The 13,387-nt window shown below is 43.5% G+C and overlaps 1 protein-coding gene across 1 annotated transcript; it reads right to left on the minus strand.

Moving 5' to 3' along the window:
• Positions 1–1,921: 1,921 nt before the first annotated feature.
• Positions 1,922–4,532, minus strand: LOC309858491 (olfactory receptor 2S2-like). The gene is made up of 2 exons (XM_082751170.1): positions 2,247–4,532; positions 1,922–2,049 (listed from the first exon to the last, which is right to left on the minus strand). Exon 1 carries the CDS (start codon positions 4,437–4,439, stop codon positions 3,480–3,482), a length of 960 nt encoding a protein of 319 aa, XP_082607296.1. The 5' UTR covers positions 4,440–4,532; the 3' UTR covers positions 1,922–2,049; positions 2,247–3,479.
• Positions 4,533–13,387: the final 8,855 nt, after the last annotated feature.

The following is a 13,387-nucleotide window of genomic DNA, read 5'->3' on the forward strand; positions in this document are numbered from 1 at the left end:
CCCCCGAGGTGTGAATAGTTTTCTGGTGGGGATCATGGTGGAGGACAGGAAAAGAGGTCAATTTTGAAGACACAGGAAGAGGACAATTCAAAAAACAATTTTAGGAATTAATATGAAAATAGGGAGAAAGAAACAATGAGCACAGAGATAAATATTACTGTTGTTTAATATGGAGTAGGATATTTTGAAATGTCCATGAATCAAGGACCCATCCAAACATGATAAAGAAAGAGGCCAGGGAGCAATTGAATTACAGATCTATAGCCTAGAGCTTTTTGTAAGTTAAAATTAAAACTTGAAGAGTTATTTTCCCTGGACATCAAGTAGCTCAGTATTCATCCCAAGGATAGATGAGTATAAGGCTTGACCAATGGTATATACTTGTGTAGAAGTGCTTCTAGAATGGGACAGAAACGTCTCATTAAATGCTTCCTTATTCACACAAAGCATTCTATGCAGTCAGATTTGCCTATGCACCTTTGAGAAAATTGGCCCTTTATCTTATCCTCTGAACCCCTCAGGTGATAGAAACTAGGGAATAGAGATCTATTAGGACCCCTCCACCATCACTGGATGACGTGTTTGCTTAGGACCAGGTTCTTCACAGTGGCCTTCACATCCTTATTCCCGAGGCTGTAGATGATGGGGTTGAGCATAGGGGTCGCCACCCCATAGAAGAGGGAGGTGATTTTATCTGAAACATCCTGCTTGTCTGCCTCCAGTGGGGTCCTTGGATTTGGGCTTTCCATATGCAAAGAGTAAAGTTCTGTAGAAGATGACCATGAATGTGAGGTAGGCAGAGCAGGTAGAAAAGGCCTTTTTCCTTCTCTGAGCTGGGGGTATCTTCAGGTTGATAGCAATGATAATCACATAGGAGATGAAAGTGTAGTGAGCTGAAATGCCCAGAAAGATCACATTGGCCACTACCATAGTGATCAATCACATTGATAAGATGTCAGTACAGACCAACTTCAGGACAGCCAGGATCTCACAGGTAAAGTGGTTGATGAAGTTGTTCTCACAGGAGGGTAATCATGTCACTATAGATGTTTGTACCATGGCAGTCATGCTTTCAACTGTCCAGTAGTCACCAGCAATGGGCACATAGCCAACTTTGCTCATCACTACTAGGTATCTGAGGAGGTTACATATGGCCAGATAGAGATCAAATGCCATCATGTCCAGAAGCACATACTCTGTAGCTCCCATGGCAAAGGAGAGAACCATCTGCACAGCCTAGGCAGAGAATGGGATGGTTTTCCAGCAGATTAGGAAACTGTTGAGAATGAGGGGTGTGGAGGAGCTTGTATAGCAGATTTACAAGAAGGAGGGGTTCCCAGGGAAGAAGTACATGACCATGTGCTGGTATGAGGTAAACACAGTCCCCAGGATGAGGACCCCATTGCCCAGCAGGAGCACTAAATAGATCACAAGGATATGCACAAAGAACATTTGGCTTGGGAGGAAGGGCTGGCCCTGTGTGGGCTGTAGGGGATTTAGGAGATCAGAATACCTTCACATACAAGAAGGAAAGAGATTGGGTACATCTCACGTAGAGGCACTAAACCTAATTAGGAGTGAAGGTAGAAGCTACTGGAGGGTATAGTTAAGCATAAATCAAGGAAGAGTTGGCAAGGGCTGAACAAAAAAGCTAGACTCTGGAAGTACTGGATTCTTTGTTACTGGAGCTGTCCAAGCAAATGCCATTTGACTGGGATCAGGGACATTGGAGAGGAACAGCACGCATCCTGTGCATAGGGTTGAACAAGAAAATCCTCCAAACCTCTTCTAACAATGATATTGCATGGCTGTACTAAGCATCTAAAGTTTGCTTAAATGGCCACTAGAAGGCATTTGTGTATTTGGAAGAGCAAGATTATTCCCTACTGGTGCAAAGTAGAAAGTAGTATGAGGACTAACATTAGAATCAGAAATTTTATTAAACAAACACTAATCCTTAGGCAATTCATTCCTAATAAATGTAAGAAAATGTAAATATCACTTGAATAAAAAACTTCCAAGATTTGTTCTCAAAAAAGTATTCACTTTCTGGGGCACCTGGGTGGCTCAGTGGGTTAAAGCCTCTGCCTTCGGCTCAGGTCATGATCCCAGGGTCCTGGGATCGAGCCCCACATCAGGCTCTCTGCTCTGTGGAGAGCCTGCTTCCTCCTCTCTCTCTCTTTGCCTGCCTCTCTGCCTACTTGTGATCTGTCAAATAAATAAAATTTAAAAAAAAAAGTATTCACTTTCTAAATTCTCTTTTTATATAAGTCTGCCATATTCAAAGAATTTCATAGAACTTGCCATAAAAATGTTTCTATTCACCTGCTAACACCTTTGAATCTTTCATTTATCCTGTGTGTCTATTGCTCAATATAGGGACGGTGTCTTACTCTATTCCACATGGCACACAGGACTGGTCAATATTCATGATACGACCAAAACTGGTTTCTAATAGTTCCATTGTGCTTACCATTTACAAAGCAGTTATCTATAATAAGCAATTCATGTGAAATCACAGGGCTAGGTGTAAAATATGAAGAAATAGACTGAAATAGGTTAAGCAACCCACCGAAGGTCATAGGTAAGAAAAAGCTTCCCAGTTTTTATCCTGCTGAACACGGAGGCTCAGGAAATGCTACCAAGTTTATATCTCTTAGACATTCACAGTGTACTCTAGCATATTAAAGAGTTTGGGAAGTCCTGGAACAAAGAAATGTATCAAATATTAGCCCCCAAATATTTAGCCTCTATCTGTCTATCTATATCTGTATCATCTTTCTTTTTTCTAGAATGTGAGTTATTATCTAATCAGATACTAGCTTTTCTAGTGGGAGTTGCTATAAGTGATGAGCATCAAATTCAAACTCTATACTCTTGCTTGCCATTAACTTCCTAACGGTGTTTCATAATGTGAAGTGCATTGAGAAAAAATAGCCTCAATTTTCTCATAGCTAAGAAGAAATGGGGGTTCCAGAATAGCTTGTTCCCATCCAAAAGCCCTCTAGGTGGAGAACTTGTCTTTGTCTCTTCTTATACTTCAGCCAAACTGACTCTCTTTCAAAAACAGTGCAAAATGAAAATTCCCACTTCTTCCTTGTTCCTGTGACTCTGCTGGGGAATCTTAGAGGGATGGCAACAGTGCTGGGAGCGCCCTCTCTCCTCTGTGCACAGACTGTGTAGCTCAGATACAGTGTAGGCCATTCACCAAGCTCCGTCTAGTGGCTGGCTCCTCTCTCCTTGGTTTTATCATGTGTTCAGAATGTCTTGTGTATTCAATTAGAGATCTGTTGTGTCGCATCTGTCAAAACTCTCAGCTGTATGGCTAAAACTCAGAAGATATACTCTGAAAAGTTAAACATTCTCTGAAAATGGACAGAAGGGCAAGAGAGGACTCTGGATCGCGTGATTTGTCTTTCAGATGGCAGCTCTAATGATCCGAAGTCCTTTATTCCATAGGGTGGGAACACAGCCCTCCATTACTGGGCAAAACATTTCTGAGGCACCAGGTTCCTCACAGCAGCCTTCACGTCCTTGTTCCTGAGGCTGTAGATGATGGGGTTGAGCATGGGGGTCACCACCCCATAGAAAAGGGGGATGAGCTTGTCTGAAAGGTCCTCCTTGTCATTCCCTAGGGGATCCTTAGACTTGGGCTTCCCGTACATGAAAAATAAGGTCCCATAGAAGATGACCACCACAGTGAAGTGGGCAGAGCAGGTGGAGAAGGCCTTTCTCCTCCCCTCAGCTGAGGGGATCCTCAGGATGGTAACAATGATGAACGCATAAGAGATGGAGATGAACAGAACTGGGACTCCCAGTAACACAACATTGGTCACCCCCATGCTGATTACATTGATGGAGATGTCAGCACAGGCCAACTTTAGGACAGCTAGTAGCTCACAGGCAAGGTGGTTAATGATGTTGTTCCCACAGAAAGGCAGCTGAATTATCAAAGACGTGTGTACCACAGAAGCTGTACCACCAATAGCCCAGGAGCTGACAGCCATGGGGACATAGGCAGCCTTGCTCATGACCACGGGATACCTAAGGGGGTTACAGATGGCCACATAGCGATCAAATGCCATCATGCCCAGAAGCACACACTCTGTGGCACCCATGGCAAAGGAGAGAAACATCTGCACAGCACAGGCTGAGAAGGAGATGGTTTTCCTGGGAGTCAGGAAGCTGTCAAGAATCAGGGGGACTGCAGTGGTTGTGTAACAGATGTCCAGGAAGGAGAGGTTCGCCAGGAAGAAGTACATGGGTGTGTGCAGGCGGGAGTCAAGGATGGTTACCAGGATGAGGACCCCGTTTCCCAGCAGGATGACCAGGTACATCAGGAGGATGAGCACAAAGAATATTTTCTCCAGCTTTGGGTAGGCTGAGAGCCCCAGGATTATGAACCCTGCCACAGGGGAGGACCAGTTGGCTTTTTCCATGTGCTATGCCTTCTGTCATCAGCCAAGGACAAATGCAGCACAGGAGGCTTTCTTGAGAAAAGTCTCAGGCATCTTGTACACCATCACTCTGTGCTACAGAACAGGACAACATATGTGCATAAGAGATAAATGACTGAAAGAGACAGTAGGTAGGAGTGGGGTTAGATCTTAGATGGGGGACGGTCAGGGCTGGAAGAGGGCTTACAAATACTGCATTGAGGCCCAGAGAGGGGAAGTGACCTGTCCAAGTCTTCTGAGCAAAGTGGTGATAGATAGACGGGATCTGAGCCCAGCAGAGCTAATCCTCAGTCAAGGAGGGCTTTTCCTCTTCTTTTGATGAGCATGGGAAAATGCTGTAAATTCTTTGTATTTGATGTAAATGAATAGAAATTTCATTTAATCTGGGCTTTCCTAGATTCATAGAGAGGAGACTCCCCAAGCTGATCCTATTCTTACAACTACCAAAATTTCAAGCCTCATTAAACATTGACTACATTTGGAAGGAACTTGTTTAAAAGTGCTAATCCCCATGGAGACAGAATAGAGCCTAGGTAAAAGTTCAACCATATGAGGGATCCTTCCTTAGTCTGCCCACCCTCAGCAACAGACTTGCCTATTGTCAGAATTGGGATCTGCCTATTCTGAGACATATTAAAGGCATATGTGGGGGAGGTTCCCTCACGGGGAAGAATTCATGAAGGCCACAGAAGGAGTAATTGGAGTGAGTGAACCCACACTATGGGATGACAGCCAAGCAGCTTATTGACCAGTTAACTCAATTCTTGATAACTAGGCAGACTGTAAGTTATCAGACAGCAGGATGTATGGCATTAACATCTAATCCCACCCAGCTCATTAGAGTATTGGTGACATTCTTAGTCAGGGATGACTAAGGGATTTTTTTTTTCTTTTTCCCTTTTATGCTTATACTGTATTCTTCTGTAATATTCTGGCTTTCTTGCCTCCATTCTTGGGTTCTTTACAAGCAGCTAGCTTATGTGAACACTTCCATGCCTTTGGGTAGAGGATTACAGATTCTGAGCTACAATTGCCAGAATTCTCATTTGTAATATTTCTATAGGTTTTTCTTAACTGCAGTGGTGTGTACATGCAGGTATGTGTATGTGTCATGAGTGTGTGTGTGTTTGTGTATGTGTGTCTAAGTGTGGGCAGAGGGTAGATGATGAGCAGTTAATATTAATGAACATCTATTCTGTGCTATATTCTTTGAAAAACATCCACAGAGAAGACAGTGTCATTCAAGTGTTATAGGTAAAAAGTAAGCTGGGCACCTGGGTGGCTCAGTGGGTTAAGCCTCTGACTTCGGCTCAGGTCATGATCTCAAGGTCCTGGGATCAAGCCCCGCATTGGGCTCTCTGCTCAGTGGGGAGCCTGCTTCCCCCTGTCTCTCAGCCTGCCTCTCTGTCTACTTGTGATCTCTCTCTCTCTGTCAAATAAATAAATAAAATCTTTAAAAAAAAAAAAAAAAGAAGTAAGCAAAGCTCAGAGGAGCCAAAGATTTGCTTCTTAAGATTGAATACCATTGCCGGGGTTGGATCACAGTCCCCAAATCTGGGTTCTTCCCACCAAATAACTGCCACACTGTCTTGCACAGATGTTGGAGAGTCTGTCTCTGCAGTACCAGCTCTGTGTGCTCTCTGCTCTGTCTCAAAGCCCAGCGCACTCTTGCTTCAGTTATGGAGTTTATGTGAGATACTCTGTTAGGCAGAGTGACTCCCACCCTGCACTGACCCCAGACTTTGTCAGCCTCGGCACTAGTGACACTTGGGGCTGGAGAGTTCCTTGTTGGGTGGGGCTGTCCTGTGCATCGGAGGATGTTTAGGACCATCCCAGACCTCTGCCCACCTGTTGCCAATAGCACCTGTTCCTTGAGCTGTGACCACCAAACGTGTCTCCATACAGGCCAAATATTTCCAGGAGGGGAAGGAGGTACAAGTTGTGCCCTGCAGAGGAGCATTGCTCTAAGCTCTAAGCCAGGAGAGGTCTCCCCCATGATGCAACCATGGGTTTCATGGTATTTTCTGTGCAGGCTTAGGGCCCTTCCCCCATCCCTCAATTCAGCATGTGAGGGTGCTCCCTTCTGCTCATGCAGGCCCACTCTGGGTGCTCTGCCATGAACCTCTGCCCCAACTTATCTCCCATGCCTCCCAGTGGCTCTCCCTGCCCCCTCCTTTTCCCATAAAAGGCAAAGGAAACACTGCAGTCCATGCCACAAGCAGGATTCAATAGTGACAAAGATATGCTGTGGCTGGAGAGGCCAAGGAGAGTGGCTTCTGTAAGTGAAGCCATCCTGTCCACTCCCGTGAGCCAGAGCTGTGCACACAGAAGCTTCTTCCCATGAGCATTGTGCTGTGGGCATGAGTGATGCACAGGATTTGACCCACGTGAGAGCTTCTGCCCCGGAAGTCCTTAGTGCCTGTCATGTCAAAGTTGCTGAACGAAAGCTAGTTCAATTAGAATGAACGGAACAGCTAGAAGGATCTGGCACACTGAACTCAGAGCTGTGGGACCTGTCCCTGCCAGGGACATAAATATTCTGTGTACCTTGAGCAAGCCCAGGCCTCAGTTTCCCCATGTGTGTCATGAAAACGCTCCCAGGGCATCCCAACTCTGTCATGGAGTGCCCAACGCTGTCCTCACCAGGCAGAGAGCAGTCTTGGATGTAAGGTGACAGCTTATTCCTTTGGGTGTGTGTGTGCTGTGTGTTTGTTTGTGTATGTGTGTGTCTGAGTGAAGAGGTGATCTGAATCCTTGGTTTCCCATCAAGATATGGCTAACAGGAAATAGTGCTATGTGAGGTTTTGGAGGAGACTCAGGAATGAAGAAAGCAGAGAGCTCTGACACAGTCCCAGGTGGACTGGAGTCAGCCTGTGAGAGCCAGGAAAGGAGGGAAGCTCTTACCTTCCTGGCTGCATCCTACAGGTGTGACACCTGGGTCTTGTCACTAATTATCTCTGGAGCCATCAGGCTTCTGAGAAAAGGAAGGGAACAGTGGGTGGCTCAGTTGGGTAAGCAGCTACCTTCAGTTCAGGTCGTGATCTTCAGGTCCTGGGAGAGGACATCATCAGGCTCCATGTGTGGTGTGGAGTCGGCCTGTCTCCCCATCCCTCTTCCAACTCCCCACCACTCATGCTCTCTCTCTCTCCTTCAAATCAATAAATAAAATATTAAAAAAAAAAAAAGAAGGGAACACAATGCTATCCAGAGCCTCATGCATTGTCAATCAGCCTCCCTGGAGAGCAGGTTGCACAGAAGAACAGAAACTTATAAAACCTGTATAACTCGGCAATTCCACCTCTAAGCTTTTAGAAAAAATTCTAAAGGAACAATGAGAATGGAGGGCCAGTGTCTCTCAATAAAAACATTCATCACAGTCATATTATGAATGAATACAGGAAATAAAATAACTGTCTACCAATAAATACCTGACAGTGTACTTCATAAAATGGAATTTTAGACATTAAAGTTATATTTATAATTTTCACACAGCTGCATCATTACACTTCAGTAATAAATGAGAGAATACAAAATTGTATACACTGGTTTTATCTCAATTAGGTAAATAATATATTTGACTAAGAGTGACTGAAAAGAGGGGCACCTTGGTGGCCCAGTGGTTTCAGCCACTGCCTTCGGCTCAGGTGATGATCTCAGGGTCCTGGGGTTGAGCCCTGCATTGGGTTCTCTGCTTGGTGGGGAGCCTGCTTCCCGCTTTCTCTCTGCCTGCCTCTCTGCCTGCTTGTGGTATGTATCTCTGTTGAATACATAAATAAAATCTTTTTAAAAAGAGCGACTAAAATAAGTCATAGCAAAATTAATATGGATTCCTCTTTGTACCTCTTCAATATTACCAGATTTTCTTTTTTTTCTTTTTAACTTTTTGATAATTTGAGAGAGAAAGAGCAGTTGTGGGAGTGGGTTGGGAACAGAGGGGCAGGTGGATTTCAAGCAGACTCCTTACTGAGCTCAGAACCCGAAGCAGGCTCGTCACACAATCATGAGATCATGAGCTAAGCTAATATCAAGAGCAGGAAGCTTAACCACCGGAGTCACCCAGGTACCCCAATATTATCAAATTTCCTAATACAATGGCTAGAAATTACTTTGTATTCAGGGGGAAACATTCTCGATATAATAATGTCTCTCCCTCACATTTTGCTTTCCAAAGCTTCACTTCCCACCCTGCCATCACCTCTAACTATGGTTCGGAGCAGAAGATAGCATTTCTGACCTGTGGTCACAAGGTCAAGAGTAGCCTTATGTTGCATCTCACTGTCTAGGTCACTTACCTTACTGTGGCTCATCATGTGGCCATTTTATCATCTTGCATTTTCTCAGGAAGAAAGGGAGTCCAGTATAATAAGATACTGTGAGAGAAAGACCACATTCACATAACTTTATTATGAGATGTTGTTATAATTATTGTATGTTATTATTGGTTATTGTTAATCTCTCACTGTGTCAGATTTGTAAATTAAACTGTATCACAGGTACATGTATATAGGAAGAAATAGGATACATAGAGTTCAGTACTATCTGTGGTTTGAGGCATTCACTGGGGGTCTTGGGAGGTATCCCCATGAATAAGGGGTAGAAAGAAATTGAGGAGAACAGAACTAGCCACAGACTGGACATCACAGATAGGAATGGTCCCAGCTTGCCTGTCTGTTCTCCCTGTGACCCTGTGAAAGGCTCAGTCTTCTGGGAAATCTCAGCAGGATGGGGTGGAAATCAGGCTACCTTCTTTCCAGGACTCTGGGCTCCTCCCAGGGACGATGGAACAGCAGTGTCAGGGCAGGCTTGGTCAGTGGTGAGCTCTGTAGAGCAGGAGGGACTGCCTGTGCTTAGCCTCAGCTGCTCCTCCCTGCTCCAGCATCAGCTGCTCACAGCCGGCAGCAGCTGGAAGGTGGAGGAAAGGGGGAGGAGGAAAGTCCATCTTTGGAAAATGCTCTGCAAAAGTCATGCCCACCAGCCCTGTCCCCACCAGAGCCAGTGCCTCTCATCTGCATCCTGCTTGCAGCCACTTCTCCGAGTCTCCTGATTTGAGACCCAATTCTCAGCTCCTCCCTGTGCACTCACCAGACCCTGGATGCCAGACACTCCTGTGGTGGACTTCTTTCACCTCTGAGACCCTGTGTCATCTTCTTCCCCTACATCCCTGTGGAAACTTTAGCCTCTGGTGGGGTTTCTCTCACATCCTTCCTCCTAGATGTGCAGGCTAACTAGGTGTCTCAGCTACAGTCTCTTCATGGAGAGGACTGTCATCCTGGTCTGAAGCCCAGAAATCCTACAGGTACATCTTCCCCAGAAGTGAAACGAGTTCTCAAGAAGCAGCTGTGAACTCCTACAGGGACCCTGTTGGTCCCAGAAGCAATTTAAAGTTTGGAATGTCAAATGTGCACAGGGTACAGGCCCTATACATACGTGGAGTCTCCAGGGACCATCTCCCTGTCCCAATTAGAGATAACGACTGGGACATGGTCACCTGGAGATGGAGAAGAGTGTATAGCAGGTGCTGGTTTCCTCCTGAACTTTCTCTGGACTCCCAGAGAAGCCGGTACTTGATTCAGAGCCAGAGTATGTTGTCCCCCATCCTGACTCCTTGACATCCAGAATGGGGAGGCAGGACACATGTCTCGCAACAGGAACAGCAGAACTGGCTACACTGAGTGAGGTGCTCCCATGTGCCAGGCACTTCACAAACCTTCATTTTAACAGTTCCTCCACTTCCTCACCAGCACATGTTATTTCTTGCCATATTGATTCCCGGCATTCTGACTTGTGTGATGTGGTATCTCATTTGGGGTTTAATTTGCATTTCCCTGATGATAGTATATTGAGCATCATTTCGTGTTTCCTTTAGCCCTCTGTAGGTCATCTTTGGAGAAATGTCTATTCAGATCCTCGGCCCATCTCTTATCAGATTATTTGTTTTCTTGGTGTTGAGTTGTATGCATTATTTATATATTTTGTATAATATGCAAATATGTTCTTTGCAAATATCTTCTCTCATTCAGTAAGTTGCCTTTTCGTTTAGCTGATGATTTTCTTCACTTTGAAAAGCTTTTTAGTTCAATACAGTCCAAGAGTTTATTTTTGCCTTTGTTTTCCTTGTCTGAGGAGACATATCCTGAAAAATGTTGTTGAAACTGATGGACAAGTGATTGTTGCCTATGTTTTCTTTTAGGAGATTTACGGTCAGGTCTTAACCTTTTGGTTTCTGCTCCACTTTTATTTCACATTTGTGTAAGATATAAGAAAGTAGTCCAGTTTTTATTCTTTTGCATGTAGTTCTCCAGTTTTTTCAACACCATTTATTGAAGACTATTCATTGTGTATTCTTTGTGTGTGTGTGTAATTTTTAATTTTTTTTAAATGAGAATGATTTTATTAGCCAAAGATTAATAAGACCCTTGTTCCCAATTACTAATGTAATTATTTCCAAAAGGAAAAATAGTGATTTTTTTTTATAAACATATATTTTTATCCCCATGGGTACAGGTCTGTGAATCGCCAGGTTTACACACTTCACAGCACTCACCAAAACACATACCCTCCCCAATGTCCATAACCCCACCCCCCTTCTCCCAACCCCCCTCCCCCCAGCAACCCTCAGTTTGTTTTGTGAGATTAAGAGTCACTTATGGTTTGTCTCCCTCCCAATCCTATCTTGTTTTATTGATTCTTCTCTTAACCACTTAAGCCCCCATGTTGCATCACCACTTCCTCATATCAGGGAAATCATATGATAGTTGTCTTTCTCCGATTGACTTATTTCATTAAGCATGATACGCTCTAGTTCCATCCACGTTGTCGCAAATGGCAAGATTTCATTTCTTTTGATGGCTGCATAATATTCCATTGTATATATATACCACATTGTCTTTATCTATTAATCTCTTGATGGACATCTAGGTTCTTTCCATAGTTTGGCTATTTTGTACATTGCTACTATAAACATTCAGGTGCATATGCCCCTTTGGATTACTACATTTGTATCTTTAGGGTAAATACCCAGTAGTGTGATTGCTGGGTTGTAGGGTAGCTCTATTTTCAACTTTTTGAGGAACATCCATACTGTTTTCCAGAGTGGCTGCACCAGCTTGCATTCCCACCAACAGTGTAGGAGGGTTTCCCTTTCTCTGCAACCTCACGAACATCTGTCATTTCCTGACTTGTTAATTTCAGCCATTCTGACTGGTGTGGTAGCATGTCACTGTCATTTTGATCTGTACTTCCCTGATACTGAGTGGTGTTGAGCAGTTTTTTTGGTGTCTGTTGGCCATTTGGTTGTCTTCTTTGCAGAAATGTCTATTCATGTCTTCTGCCCATTTCTTGACTGGATTATTTGTTCTTTGTGTGTGGAATTTGATAAGTTCTTTATAGATCTTGGATATTAGCCCTTTATCTGAAAAGATATTTGCAAATACCTTCTCCCATTCTGTAGGTTGTCTGTTGGTTTGTCGGCTGTTTCCTTTGCTGTGCAAAAGCTTTTTAATCTTGATGAAGTCTCAGTACTTCACTTTTGCTTTTGTTTTCCTTGCCTTAGGAGACATGTCTAGCAAGAAGTTGCTGCAGCCAAGGTCAAAGAGGTTGCTGGGTGTGTTCTCCTCTAGGATTTTGACGTATTCTTGTCTTACATTCAGGTCTTTCATTCATTTTGAGTTTATTTTGTGTATGGTATAAGAAAATGGTCCAGTTTCATTCTTCTCCATGTGGCTGTCCAGTTTCCCCAACACCATTTGTTGAACAGACTGTCTTTTTTCCCACTGGATGTTCTTTCCTGCTTTGTCGAAGATTAGTTGATGGTAGAATTGAGGGTCCATTTCTGGATTCTCTATTCTGCTCCACTGACACATATATCTTTTTTTGTGCCAGTAACATACTGTCTTGAGGATTACAGCTTTGTAATAGATCTTGAAGTCCATAATTGAGGGGCTACCAGCTTTGGTTTTCTTTTTCAATGTTCCTCTCGCTATTCAGTGTCTTTCCATACAAATTTTAGGATTATTTGTTCCAGCTCTGTGGAAAATGGTGATGGTATTTTGATGGGGACTGCACTGTATGTGTAGATTGCTCTGGGTAGCGTGGACATTTAAACAATATTTCTTCTTTCTATTTGTGAGCATGGAATGTTTTTTCCATTTCTTTGTATCTTCCTCCATTTATTTCATGAGTGTTCTATAGTTTTCAGAGTACAGATCCTTTCCCTCTTTGGTTAGGTTTATTCCTAGGTTTCTTAAGGTTTTGGGGAGCAATTGTAAATGGGATTGATTCTTTGATTTCTCTTTCCTCTGTCTCATCATTACTGTATAGAAAAGCAACTGATTTCTGTGCACTGATTTTTATACTCTCCACTTTGCTGAATTCCTATATGAGACTTAGCAACTTGTGGGTAGAGTCTTTTGGGTTTTTGACATCAAGTGTCAAGTCATCTGTGAAGAGTGAGAGTTTGACTTCTTTGACTGTTTGGAAACCTTTATTCCTTTTTGTTGTCTGATTGCTGAAGCTAAGAGTTCTAGCACTGAGTTGAACAGCAACAGTAAGTGTGGTCATCCCTGTCCTGTTCCTGACCTTAGGGGGAAAGCTTTCAGTTTTTTCCCATTGAGAATGATATTCTCTGTGGGCTCTTCGTATATGGCTTTTATGAGATTGATGTTCCCTCTATTCCTACACTGTAGAGAGTTTTAACCAAGAAAGGATGCTGTATTTTGTCAAGGGTTTTTTGTGCATCAGTCGAGAGGATCATATGGTTCTTGTCATTTCTCTTCTTAGTATGATGTATGGAAGCTCTGTTCTTTTCCATTGGTTTATTTGTCCATTGCCGTGTTGATGTTATGTTGCCCCAATCAATATTGTTTTATAGTATACTTTGATATCTTGTAGGGTATGTCCCTTTATCCCCACCCAATATATCTTCAAATGTG

This window comes from Mustela nivalis (assembly GCF_964662115.1).
Source record: "Mustela nivalis genome assembly, contig: HAP1_SCAFFOLD_2607, whole genome shotgun sequence".
Lineage (NCBI taxonomy): Eukaryota > Metazoa > Chordata > Mammalia > Carnivora > Mustelidae > Mustela > Mustela nivalis.

Excerpts from the sequence above, each read along its gene's own strand:
- LOC309858491 (XM_082751170.1), bottom strand. The coding sequence starts at position 4,439 with ATGGAAAAAGCCAACTGGTCCTCCCCTGTGGCAGGGTTCATAATCCTG.